The sequence below is a fragment of the Notothenia coriiceps genome, unplaced genomic scaffold (assembly GCF_000735185.1).
Source record: "Notothenia coriiceps isolate Sejong01 unplaced genomic scaffold, NC01 NC01_scaffold00009850, whole genome shotgun sequence".
Taxonomy (NCBI): domain Eukaryota; kingdom Metazoa; phylum Chordata; class Actinopteri; order Perciformes; family Nototheniidae; genus Notothenia; species Notothenia coriiceps.
In genome coordinates, this window is record NW_011342551.1 from 42,304 (window position 1) to 55,947 (window position 13,644).

The 13,644-nt window shown below is 39.9% G+C and overlaps 1 protein-coding gene across 1 annotated transcript; it reads left to right on the top strand.

Moving 5' to 3' along the window:
* On the top strand, positions 1 to 3,815 carry LOC104945627 (lipid phosphate phosphohydrolase 3-like; the record flags this gene model as incomplete). Its single annotated transcript, XM_010771334.1, has 4 exons — positions 1 to 305; positions 390 to 447; positions 570 to 746; positions 1,424 to 3,815. Coding segments are annotated over 4 exons (669 nt in total), but the record flags the coding sequence as incomplete, so codon positions are not given.
* Positions 3,816 to 13,644: the final 9,829 nt, after the last annotated feature.

Sequence of the window (13,644 nt, forward strand, 5' to 3'; positions counted from 1 at the left end):
TCAACATCTCTTCCGTGCCTTCAGATCATCATCGGTGAGAGCTACAGGATCTACTTTTTGAACGAGGGATCCAAGTCCTTTGTGGGGAACCCCTACATCTCCGCTCTGTACAAGCAGGTGGGCGTGTTCATCTTCGGCTGCGCCATCAGCCAGTCATTCACTGACATCGCCAAAGTGTCGGTGGGCCGCATGCGCCCTCATTTCCTCGATGTGTGCAAACCTGACTTCACCACCATCAACTGCTCCCTGGGCTACATCACTGACTACCAGTGTCAGGGGCCAGAGAACAAAGTTCAGGAAGCCAGGTATTATCATAAAGCGAGAAACAATATATAGAAACGTGCTTTAAACTGTTTTCTTACAATGCTGATTGTCCTTTATTCTTTCAGGAAGTCTTTCTTCTCTGGACATGCATCCTTTTCCATGTACACCATGCTTTACCTGGTGGTAAGTTATTCAATTGTACACACACACATTCTCTTACTATATATATTACAAACCCATTTCCCTCCCTAGATTATAAAGATTATTGTCATCAGTATCACATCACAAATGCTCTCTTTTTACAGTTTTACCTGCAGTCTCGGTTCTCTTGGCATGGAGCTCGCCTGCTGCGCCCTCTGACCCAGTTCACCCTCATCATGATGTCTTTCTACACCGGCCTGTCCCGTGTGTCTGATCACAAGCACCACCCCACTGATGTGCTGGCTGGTTTTGTGCAGGGAGCAATCGTGGCCTACTGCATAGTAAGTGGTTCTATTATGTTGTAATACTGTAAACGTCTATATTAGATGAGATATGTAATCATTAAGAATTGTTGATTCATTTATATTTCAGTGGCCTCAACTATAAATACACTTTATACTGTTTTTTTTCTTACTTTCGATTAAACGATAATATCATTATTCTCTTTTCTTAAACAGGTTGCAAATCTTTTTATAGACACAAAGAAGAGCATTTAAAAAAAAAAAAAAAATAGTTGAGTGAACTAAGGGGCTTGATAATTATAGCGTTATGGTGCTGCAGATACTGTATGTCCTGGCCCTCAAATAGTAACCACAAATCTATTTCTGGTAAAGATCACACCATGATCTTTTTGATATATTTTTTAATAAATAATAAGAATATTGCAAAAATAATCACTCCCTTCAATTATGTAAATCATATTGCATTTGCAATATTAGTCAAAATAATCGCAATTAGATTTTTTTTCCTCATAACATTTAACCCCACTGAAACGGAAGGGGAGCTAATACAGAACCTTGAGGAAGCCCATATTGTATCCATAAATTAAAGGAAGTTGCATTAAATTGGAAAATAAAGAGAGAGGAACAAGATTTATTTCAGAAGTGTATCTTGTTCGATTTTGAAGGTGTCTCCTTTGTGAGTAACATTTTCTTATTTTCTTTTTCTTCTTCCGCAGGTGTTCTTTGTGTCTGATTTGTTCAAGCCCAAAGGTAGACGCTCTACACTCTTGCCAACACAAGTGAAGAAAGATGTTGTTCCTCCAGCAGACATCAGTCAGCGGAGCAACCACCTCATCATGGCATAGAGAAGACTGCAAACTGACTCTACATAACCCTGTACTGTGCCGTTTCAATCACTGCTACAGCCACTGGCCGATACTGGATAGAACCAACTCTCAGAAATATGGATAGTGCAGCACATGGAATCTTGAAACACCTCAGAGGATGTCAAATGTCGCTTTCTCAACGGAAATCTTCTCTTTCCTCAGTCTTACCAGATATTTGAATGTGAAAAAAAAAGGACTAAAGACATTTGTACCTCCTCTGTTATGAAGATTTTTTAAGATTCTCCTCTGTCGAAGCCTTTCCATGGACAAAACTCTGAAATTAAACTGAGAAACGGCAGCTGTAAACAAAGCTGTGTTTGGCTTCTTTTGCCTTCTACCCTCAGCTGCATCCAGCATGGGAGCTACACTAATATTCCCGCCTCTCGCTCACCATGTGACTAATACAAACAAATCATGACGAAAAAACAGATTCCTTGATTTTATGAAGGATGTTGTTTTTGTTACGAACGTAAGAATTGTATGTAGGCCCTTACGATAACTTCTTCTGTTTGACGATATATTGTCCAGAAATGACTGCGATCAACAATGATATTGTAATTTTAAGACTTTTATTCCACTGAGGTAATGAAAAGGATAATATAATAGGAGGACAATGCAAATAAACCCTTTGCAAGAGATTACCATATCATTCTTAAGAATATTCACATTGTGGAAGTACATACCTGTACATTGGAAGACATGTAAGGGAAGGAAGAACCCTAAAGTTTATTCTGATATCAGTTTAGGCTAAAATGTTGGTACAATTATTAGGTAAACAACAGCATGTAAACACAACAGGCAAAATGATCACGGTCATGTCCAAAAATCACCATTAATAGATAACCTCAAAATGATCGAGGTCTTGTCCATGTTTCGTACCATAGGTCAATAACTTCATAAACGATCACCGTAGAAAAGTTAATGAAGTCATGTCCATACCTCAAATGCGTCGTAAAAATAATCAAGGTCAGGTCAATATTTTACCATGAGTCTGGAACGTAATTATCGTGAGGGGCCTAATTACATGTGAATTTATAGCACTATATCAGCTTGACTCTTTACTGGTTTTTTGTACCACTTGATTGACCTGAAGTGAAGCTTTTGGAAAGCTTTGTAAGAATTTATGTCCATAATGTGGTGTTCCTTAGAAGGTGCACATAAGTGTTGGATGTGGGCCTCTTTCTGCTGGCTAGGACGAGCCCCCATTGAGCCATTTAATGAAAGTCCTATCTGTTATATGTACCAGGCGGGTGCTCATAAGTGTTAGGTGAGAATGCGTGTGTGTTTGTGTCTGTGTGTGTGAGAGTTCCTTGCATTACTTGTGTGTTAGGGTAAGGTCTTTTTCTGAGCCTGCCAATGTGTCTTAATGTCATGTCTAAATATTTCAGTGTTAATAGCCTACAAGTGTGCCTCCCTTCAGTCAGAGAACAGGCACCGGCTCTAACAGACATATGCATATTGAGACGGTAACACTGTGGAAAAAATGCATCACATGCAGTACATGTTCTTTACTGTTACTAATCAGAGCAATTATATTCATCACTGAGGAACCCTGTGATAAACTGTATGCTACACAGGCATAAATAGACTTGGAGTAACTATAGGGGCTTCCTAGTGAAGTGGTTACTTACCTTAGCTTTTCAGAGTAAAAGCACAATAAAGCAAAACATTTTTGGCACATTGTAACCGCTTGAAATCTCAAGTCTTTTAAAGTAATAAATTATGGTTGGTAATAAGGATCTGCATTATAATAGACACAAATCATTACATTACATTTTAAAGTAAGTATGTGTTTGCATGACATTAATGACATTCTTTGCAAAAAAACACTTTAAACCACTTACTAAAAGCATCATTCTAACTCGGTTTTACGTTACTGAGACAAATTTAGAAAATTTCTTGAGATCCACTTTATACAGCATCAGAACATTCTGCATGCTACCACCTTGTACATTACTGTAGTATGAATAATATCTCTTGAATAAATGCCCACTATGACCTGTGTGTCGAGACCTGTGTAAATGTAAAACATGCTGCTTTATAGAGGCAAAGCTTGGTGGATTTCATCCAGTAAAGTTGACACATTGTGACTATTACGTTTTTTTTTTAAAAACATAGCTCAGTACATGTTTATAAAAAAAATTGCCTTTCAATATTTTTGTATTGTGTGAAATTTTGTACAATGAAACTGTAAGACGTATAAAAGATAAAATGTCTTTTAATAAAATACTAAAGTTCAAAAGGATTGGACTGTAATGTTTATTTCACTTTTTTGTCGTACATGGTTTGTGTTTAAATCGGACTTTTGTACTATGATGCAGTAGTGGGCCAACTGTGCGTGCGATGGAGAGATCTGGGCGTGGGGCAATAGTAGACTTCCATGCTCGGCTTCCTGTGGGGAAATAGTGTACATTCCTGGCTTTAACCCCTCTCCCCAATGGCTCTCTGAAATAATATAGACTCCCACAAAAAGAATGCCAGAGTGGCAAAGGACATTCACATATGAGAATGCTTAGAAGTAATGTAATTTGCCTATAGTGTATTGTATTGTCCCTGCAGATGGCTTTGTCTCCACATGAAACCTAAATAAACCATATAAATATATAAAGACCATCTACAGGTTGTACCATGTAAAGTTACTGCTTGTGTCAGCATATCTTGAGCCTGGTTTTGGAACAGTTTTCACATGGTATTTTAAGCTGATTGATTTTACTGTGGATCAAGCAGGGTGACCAGATTAAAGTTGATTAGTTTAATAAGCTGTAAAATGTGTTTTGTATTTATGACCATGCTAGGGGTGATAATTGTGTGCAGCAGCTGCCTTGTGTTATGACTATGACTTTTTTTAATGGCTTGATTGGGTACAAGGCTACACCCTACAGAGTGCATGTGCTCTGGTAGAGTTGAGTTTTTCTCTACTTTGATCCCATACCGAAACATCTCCACTATTAAACGGATTGCCATAAAAGTCATTCATGGTCCCTAGAGAGGATGAACATAATGAGCCACTGAATTTTCTGTAACACACTATGAGGTTGTAACTTTTAGGTTTAGTGAAATGTATTTAACTATAGAATGGTGGTACTTAGCTCCACCCTCCTGTGTCACTTCTGGTTCCAAAAATATGGACGCACAAAAACCAAGATGGCGATGGCCAACATGCCAAACCCGACGCTTCAAAAGCCTAGTGAACACATGAATGGATGACAACAGTTGACTACATTTACTTTTTATAAACAGCCTATGATACAAAATCCCTAAACTCAGATGTTGATAATGCTGCACATGTTAAATGTCAACCTGTTAGCACTTTCATTGTGAGCATGTAGGCATGCTGGATGATGTTAGCATTTAGTTCAGAGCCATTCTTCAAGTAACCACTAGCTTGTCTTGTTATGACCAACCCTGGATTGACGCACTGTTGTGGAGCAGTTTCCTTTTGTTATGACTACTTCTAAATTACATTTCCAGTTTCTTAATTTGGTAAAGCACCAGACCCACAGGGTGCGTGCTGCTTTTCTGCTGTTATGCTAACTTCCTGTGGGTACATAGTTTCCATCTCTCTCAGCCTTGTTCTTTCTCTAAACCAAACATGGAGCGTGTTTGATATAAATTATCTACTGAAGGTGTAAAGACTCCTTTGCTACCAAACATGGCAGTGCTTATAAGTCCATGAGTGTTGCTCTCTCTGTTTAACAAATGTCCGCATCCAGTGCCAAAAACTTGTGTTTATCCTTGTGAACCAGCCCTGACCTGCTCCATTAAACCATCAATGGTGCAAGATTTTCTCAAAGATGTCTTCAGTTGTAATTGGAAATGATAGAGGCTGTATGCTTAGTATATCTTTATTATTCACCAGACCAACTATGGAACAGTCTTGATTTTCTTTTAACTTATCTTGTTTGGATTCAAAGTCTTTCTTGATCAGTAGCTCTTAACATTCTGATAATGGAAGCCTTTTCATGTGGTTTGGAGAGACAAAACTGTTGTTGTGTTTTCCCACCACAGTTTAACCCCTATTATTGGTGAAGTAATTACTCTGTGATTTCCAAATTCTCTTTATTAGCTCTGTAGCACTGTTGTGGTTGTGATGATTTTATTTCTTGTTTACCCCCTAAACACATACAAACACAGCACACTTCTCATTCTTCCTATCTTATCCTAGCCCTTTTTCAACCACAGGAAGTTTTGCCGAACCAGAGATCTTTTGAGGACCGTTTTGCATTTCAACCGCAGGAAACTAAATTGAGTTCCGGGGACATTATTTTACCCCTTGAAATTAGTGCCTTCAGTCATGTGAGATTTTGAGCCAGGCTAAAAGCTGTTAATATGTGACTTTGTAAAGTTTAAATATGTTTTCATCCAAAAAGGTAACCATTTAGATTCCCGATATGTGGTCAGTTTATCTAAATAATGCATGTTTGGAATGTCCTGTCCTGTGACATTTCCAAGATGTGAGAGGTCCCGGTTTTCCAGTACTTGATCTCAAAACTTTTGTGTAAAACATCCATCGTTTTTTCATGTGTCTGCGATAATTTAACATGAATCGTTGAGATTGCGGTGGACACATTGACATCATTGGGCTGAAGGCATCTTTTGCTTCCTATAAAAGTAGTTCCTTTGGGTGGCAACCCCAACTGCTGACATAATTCTTTCCAAAGCCCTCTAACCTTAACTCAAACCATAACCACCACAACTAAATGCTTAACCCTAACACTTACCCTAACCGCCTCTCTCAAGTAAGGACTAACCAGCATTTCTTGGTCCTCACAAAGGTAAATGAACAAGAACCATAATTAAACCACCATCCCCTTCCTCACAAAGATTGTTGCAACTGTTACCACTGTAATTACTAACGGATGTATTTTCTAATCACACATACACATTAGCCTGCTTTTGTGTATTTTTTTAGCTGTTGCTTTACAACGTAAAAGCTTTTTTGTAGTTGCTGTTGTTACTTGGTGGTTTTCAGCAATGATAATTTTTTGTAAAACCCCAAGAGGAGTTTGAAGCAAACAAAAACAAATCTGACCGGGGTCATTCTTCTAGAAAGGCTGTACTTTAGAAAGTTTGGCCTGTTGTCTGCTCCTTCAGTCAACTTGAAGCCTGTCGTAAGAGTCTGACGCCACATGACATTATTGGCAGTCGTCGTTGAGGTCATTTGTCCTCTCCCTGACAGATGGAGGGATGCTGAGCGGAAGCGAGGCACACCCCCCAAATGCCCAGGCTGATAAGTGACCTCATTACAGCTCCACTGGGCTTGTTTTTCTTCTTCACAGAACACCATGATGATGGCTGGCTCCCTGGGAGACCCTGGCTCTTGAGCCGTGCCAAGATTTTGGACTTTCTGAGAGTTTTTCTTTACTTGGCTCATGGCACATAATCAGCATCTAGGACTATCACTAACAGCCTGAAACACTTAAAAAAACACAAAAATGCTCGACATCCCTCTTCACAAGTTGTTTATAAGTACATTCATGGCTTGTAAATGTTCTGTTTGAGTGGATTGTAACCAAAGCAGAGTGAAGACAGCAGGCGTTAAACATGTTATGTAAGTCTCCTTTATCTGCCCCTCAGTCATCAACACACAATACACGCAAACGCCCTTCATAAAAAACACTCTAAATCATGATATTAGACATAATACATTGTGTTTCCATGCCCAGAAGCTCTCAGACCTTGGGTTGCAGTGCTGCATCTGTAAGTAATTCTCTCTCTGATTCTCTCTTTCCCTCTTTCTCTCCTCATCCTCCCCTGTGTCTGGAGAATGTAAACATCAAGAGGGAGGCCCAATCTCTGCCATCATAACTTTTCTTATAGCTGACGTGGAGACAGGGCTACACTGATCGGGGGTCTGAGCCCGAAACAGTTTAATGTACACAGCGGGTCGAGTGTGATTAGGGTTTGCAACAATTTGTTGATAGTTTAACTTTATCCTGGAGCTTTTCCAGTTCTAGATCAACATTTCAGCCATGCATGTCATGTGAACAAACTCCCTTGAAATGTTGCCATCGAAGTCTCCCGAGGATGCAGGGCTAAAAATCAAAACCATTCCTTTTTCATATTCTTTTATTGCTTGGTACAAGTTGGGGTCTAACAACGATGACATCTGCCAGTGTATTGGTCAATCACAATTACTCAACGTCTGGAAAACAATGCATACGTATGAGGAATCACTTATTTAGCAATCAAAAGTGTTCTGGTTTCTGTTTGCGTTCCAAGAAGAATTTAGTTAGAGCTGGTGTTGAGAGGAAAAGAGGTGGAACGCCTTGGCCAAAATGTAATCTCTGGACTCTTTGGCTAAACTAACTGCTTGTGAAACCATCCGTTCTTAGACGTCATATTTCAACTCCAGTATGGCATCTCAAGTTGCAAATCGTACTGTAAACAATTGACCGGGGAACGGAAAAGGAAGTCTTGACACTGATATCCATTATACTGAGATTCTGCTATACCCAGAAATATAGGCCCTTATCACCAGCACCTTAGGGTTATCAGGCTGACGTTTTTCAAGATAAGCTAAACAATAACTGCTATAAATGTAGTTCTGAAAATTCATGGCAGCGTTCCTAATGTCAGCCCGACCTTTGCCCTGACGGAGCTTAATATAAAACAAGGTATCCAATGCTGAGTTTAGAACCCCAGGAGCTTTTCACTAGCTCAATGATCGGGTGACATTTTAGATTTTTTAGATTTCTATAATTATAACGTATTGTTACTAATCATGGTTCCCAGAGGAGAAATGCTTATGAATTGGCTTTGGACAATGTTTCTTTGCACTATGTAAAGGGAGTATTGTCATGACATTTGCTGAACACTTCAGGGAAAGATCTCTTGTAGATGTGGTTGTATCACTAATAACCTTTGACCTAGTGACATCCTGAGGACAAACTGCAGTTCAAGAGTAGAGTCAAACTTTGTTGTTGAATCTTTAAATTATTTTGTGTGCTCATCAACAAAGCTCTACTAGTGGGGCTTTAGACTTCTTGTATTGTTTTCTACTAGATGTTTCAATCTTGTAGGGACTTCCACGAAATCTCCTTACTACACTATCATGTTACTTTAAGTTCTTTAAAAGGCATTTCTCTAAGAAACCCCCATTCCTTGTCCCCCCAGTCACTCCCAACCTCTCGAACTGATTTCCAAACCCCAAAGTCCCAAGGCTATTGCCCCCTCCTCCTATTTCTCTCTCTGCTGAAGAATTTGAACAAATGACCTCCATATGTGTCTGAAGGAGCCCCATGGGAACGGAGCCAAGAAGAATATACTGCTGACGGAACACAAACATTGACTTCATCAAACATTGCGAGCATCGTGCTCTGATGCTCTCCATATGCTCACCTGGCACCGGCAGACATTTGCTGACAGCACAGCAAAATATCACCAGCGAGGCCCTTTATCTTCTTATGCCGCATGTTGTTTAGTATCACAGATGAAGAGGTGGATGGAGGTTAAAGTAGGTTTGCTGGATGGAAGTTAGGTTTGCTGGATGCTGTTACTGATGAGGTAGCATGTCAACGTGTAGAGGAGGGTTCATGTTTCCTCAGGCCTTTACATGATAAGGTAACCAACAGATTTAATGTGTCAATCAAATGTAAATGTCTTTAACGGAGCTGAATGAAATCCCAGAACCCCTCTTTAGGGCCTCATGTGTTTCCAGTTAGTGACCAGAGAAATGGCAAAAAGGAGGAAGCGTGAGACAGGACAGAAAAATGGGGAAAATGAAGAAATGTAGCAGAGTAGGAAGACGTGTGATTAACTTTAAATCTCAGGTATGGCGCTCGTTCTCCTCGAAACCTGTATTTCTTTTGGCACCTGGCCAGAGGCTTTTGACCTTGTTCACTTTCCTTCACATGTCACTCCGCACGAAAGGCGCTCGGTTGTGACCTTTCTGGCAATGAATACATGTCTCTGGAGAAATATCACTTACAGAAAGCCTTCTCGGACCTTACGTAGAAAAATCACCCAATCAACAACGGCTATATTTCACGTAACCATCAATGTGTCTTGTGCTGTAGTCAATTCTGACCTCCAACACTTGGAATGTGTGACTCACCGGGGGAGGAAAAGGGTGGACTGCTCCTATCTGACTGCCTCCAGGCTGCAATATAACAGAGCTACAGGTTGATGCAGAGGAATCCTCCTCCCTAACGTGCCTGGAGAGAGTGAAGGGGAGAGAGCGTCAGGGTATTGGCAATAACAGACTTTCTGAGTGAAAGTGGAGCTCTGAAATTGTAGGGGGGTTCATTGTGTTGCATTCCATTTGGTTACACACTAGTCAGCTGTTTGACAGATCGTATAACGGCGATTAGAGAAGAATCGGATCCCAAGCCAGTTGACGTAAGTTAAAGAACAGAGCGACTGATTGGTCATGTCCAGGAGGGTTTTCGTTTGGCAAGACAATGACACCCGCCGAGGGAAATGTCTTTAAGGGCAGATTTGGGGAGTTTGGCTGATTCTATTAACGTAGTTGATGAAGTGGTGGAGAATGTCACAGGAAATGCTGGTTTGGCAATGTTCTTGGCAACATGGGCAGATAAAAGAAGCAGCTGTCAGATGTATTTCGTGAAAAAACTAAAAAGGAACAACTGAACACTGCATGCTCAGTGCCAAAGACTTGTTGATGAACGTAGTGGAGCATTTAGCAGCTAAAGAGCCAGATATTTCCCTCAGGACTTGATGGAAAAGCAAAACGGAGCCAAAAGGAGAGTGAATATTGGACTTATATTTAACACATGGACACAAACCAGACCTGAATGAGTGCTAATGTTGCTCTTTGTCTGCAAAATGTGTGCATAGAAAACATCGCCTTAACAACTTAAATATTGTGTTAACAGCTAGAAGCACTAACTCCAAGTGGCCAAAAATCTATTGAAAAAGGTTTAAAAAAGAGAGATAGACATTGACAGTTCTTCCTAAAATGAGATTTGGCATTGATTGAAACACTCTTACATTTTCTCCATATTTGAATCAATATTTCATGATTGGTTCCAACTGTGTATAAATGCCTGAATGGAGATTATATCATGGTTGTGTAAGATGCAACTCTTAACACCCTTAAAATATATTCCATAGGTCTTTATGTCAAAAAGGTAACAATGCAAGTTTAAGACAAATGTTAGCACAATTTACCAGCCTAAGCATTTGCGTATGTGTATATACCATAAAAGAATGGACGTCTGATAGCACAATCAGCGATATTTTTCTAAATGTCACAATATGAACAGAGCAGTATATACAGGAACTGCCAGGAAAAAATCAATCTTTATATATTTCAACACAATGACTGACTGTATAGAATAGACAATGTGACATAGTTTAGCAGCCATCAACTGTGTATGAGCTTTTGGCAGTGCCTCAGTATAAGTTTACATAATACATTCATAATGCTGTACATGAAGTGAAAAGACCTTGAATGAGGTCAATTGTGATATTGGCTCCATAAATAAAATTGACCTGACTTGACTATACTTGACCTATACCCCCACTTATCCTCTTTAGTACAAACACACGTCACACAGAAAATAATAGTGAAGTAAATAGTGTCGAATGAGGAAAGATGTGGAATTTTGCAGTACCAGGCAACCTTTTTGGCAAAGACGAACAATATGTAAATTAGGACAACAAATTGGCAAAAGGCAAAAGGCTTTCCCAGTGAGGATTTAAGGCCAGAATCACCACAAATCTTTCATCTGGTGCAATTTTCTGCAATTCCTCTCCAAGGAACGATGGGATGAAAAGGGGTTTTAAAAAGCTGAAGCCTGGCTGTTCTCCTGGGCTCTGGAAGGAAAACCATGTTTAACGTCTAAACAATAACATTCCCTGGGGTTATTTATTCAGGAATGTTAATGTGCTTAGAATCTCCTGGCCCCTTTGGCCTCTGACACAAGCTCCTCCGGGCTTTCCTATCAAGCGTCCGATCAGGCACAGCACAAGCTCTTTGGTGCCGCTGCCATCTGGTTAAAGTACAAAGATTGACGCAGCAGGGATCTATTGATAACCCTGCAGCCGGAGAGCAAAGGCTATCCATTCGGGCCTTTTGCAATCACATCTCTGTTTATGTGTTGCCTCAATTTGACATTGCACTCTGGAAGTTGGTGTTGCAAGCCTTTCAGTAGAAATTAATGGACGTCTTGATATGCCTCTCACGCACTGTAAACACTGTATTTTATGTGTCTTTTCAGCTGCGGGATCTGTGCTCTATGTCATGGTTTGAATAAACACAACACAATTACAGGATGTAAATGGGCCTCTCCATACATATGAGATCCATTACTGTTCCACACTCATTTAATCTCTCTGTAGGTCCCTAAATGGAAACAGATGAACAGAGCAGCATGATCACTTAACTAAAATTCAAGAGCAGCGGGAGTTATTAACTAACTGCTTCTCTTTAAACATTGGGCCTTTTTGCATAATTGTTAAATATGTCGGTCAGGTCCTTAAAGGAAAGTTTAGCATTTTGAAAAAGAATGTTTTTTATTGTACATTTAGTGTGTTTAGACTTACATTAAAAGGTGGATACCATTCCTATACATTACAGTTAACATGAAGGCTAAATAAGCTTAGCATAAAGAATGAAATAAGGGGCTATTGGGACAATAGCCCCCTGGACAAAGACATGCAAGAGGCCCAACCTCCTGGAGCAAGAAACACAAACTTTGTGGAGGTTTTGCCTAGTTTTGTTATTGTTTTGTGTTCCTTTTGTAGTTATTTTGTGACTTTTCTCGTTGTTCCTTTTCCTCTTTGTATTTATGTTTACTGTAGCTTTTTATGGTGTCTTTTCCGGTGACATTTTGCAGGCGAAGACCAGGGGAGCCTCTGACAATTTGGGCCTCTTGGCCTGTACTCCAAGGGCTCGCTTAAGTAATCCTTCCATCCCACCAGCGCCGCCCCCTAAAGCAATTCTTGTGCACTGTACATTTGAGGATTTCCATGCTTTTGTGCTTATTTTTCTTGGGAAACTTAAATGGACCATTTAGTTATTTCTGGCCTAATTGGCCTTTAAATAAGGAGGGGTTCCTGATTGGCTTTGTTTGCATGATAGGGTTTTTCCACCTAACTCCCAGTAAGAGTGCCAGGACTTGAAGCTGTTTGTCATAGTGGCCTCACGGCAACTCTTGGGTTGTGCCACATGATGCCATTTGGCCGAAAAATACTTTGGCTAAAACACTCACACTGGGAAAAAGATGATTGTAAATGAGTTAAACATTTCTTTTTTATGCAACACACCCCACGCAAAACTCAGAAATTAATCTGTGTGGTCCAATAACATCATTATTGTAGTGTAATGAAGAAGTATTCATATCCTTAAGTAAAAGTTATACCATATACCTTGTTACAAGTAAAAGCCCTGCATTTGAGATGTTACTTAATAAAAATAAGTAAGTATAATCGGTATTAGTCAAAGTAGCCAATGAAAATCGAAACACCAAAAATGTACAAATACTTTAAATAAATTAGAAAATTATTTAAATGTTCATAGATGCCCATTACCTATCCCGACATAAGAGAGATGGGTGATTCATTGACTAACCTGTCAACACCACCATTGTTGTCGACATAGTGACATCACTATGTAAATCTCAACCTTCTATTGGCTAGCGCTCCAACACAATGTACCTGATAGGATAATGGGCGGGTCATCTCTAAGCAGTTGACCAATCACAACAGAGCTGACCAGCTAACCAATCAGAGCAGACTGGGCTCTGGTTTCAGACAGAGGGTGAAAAGAGGTGCTGCAGCACAGGCAGTATGAGAAGAATAAATAGCTTTTTGAATATTAAAGCATGGAGACATGTCACAGTAGAGGCACTAAGTACCAATATGAACCTGAAAATTAGCATTGAAAGGCCCACAAATGTGCCCCGATGAACAATACTTGAGTAAATGTACTTAATTACTTTCCACCTCTTTAGAATGAACTCGGTCCCATCTCAAACACTGTATCCAGTTCTCTTCATGCATGCTTCCCATAGACCATGTGAACTCAGAGGATTTCCTGGCCTCAGTGGCCTCACTGCTGTTTTTCTGACCTTTGACTCAATGCATGCAAACACAAACTCCACGCT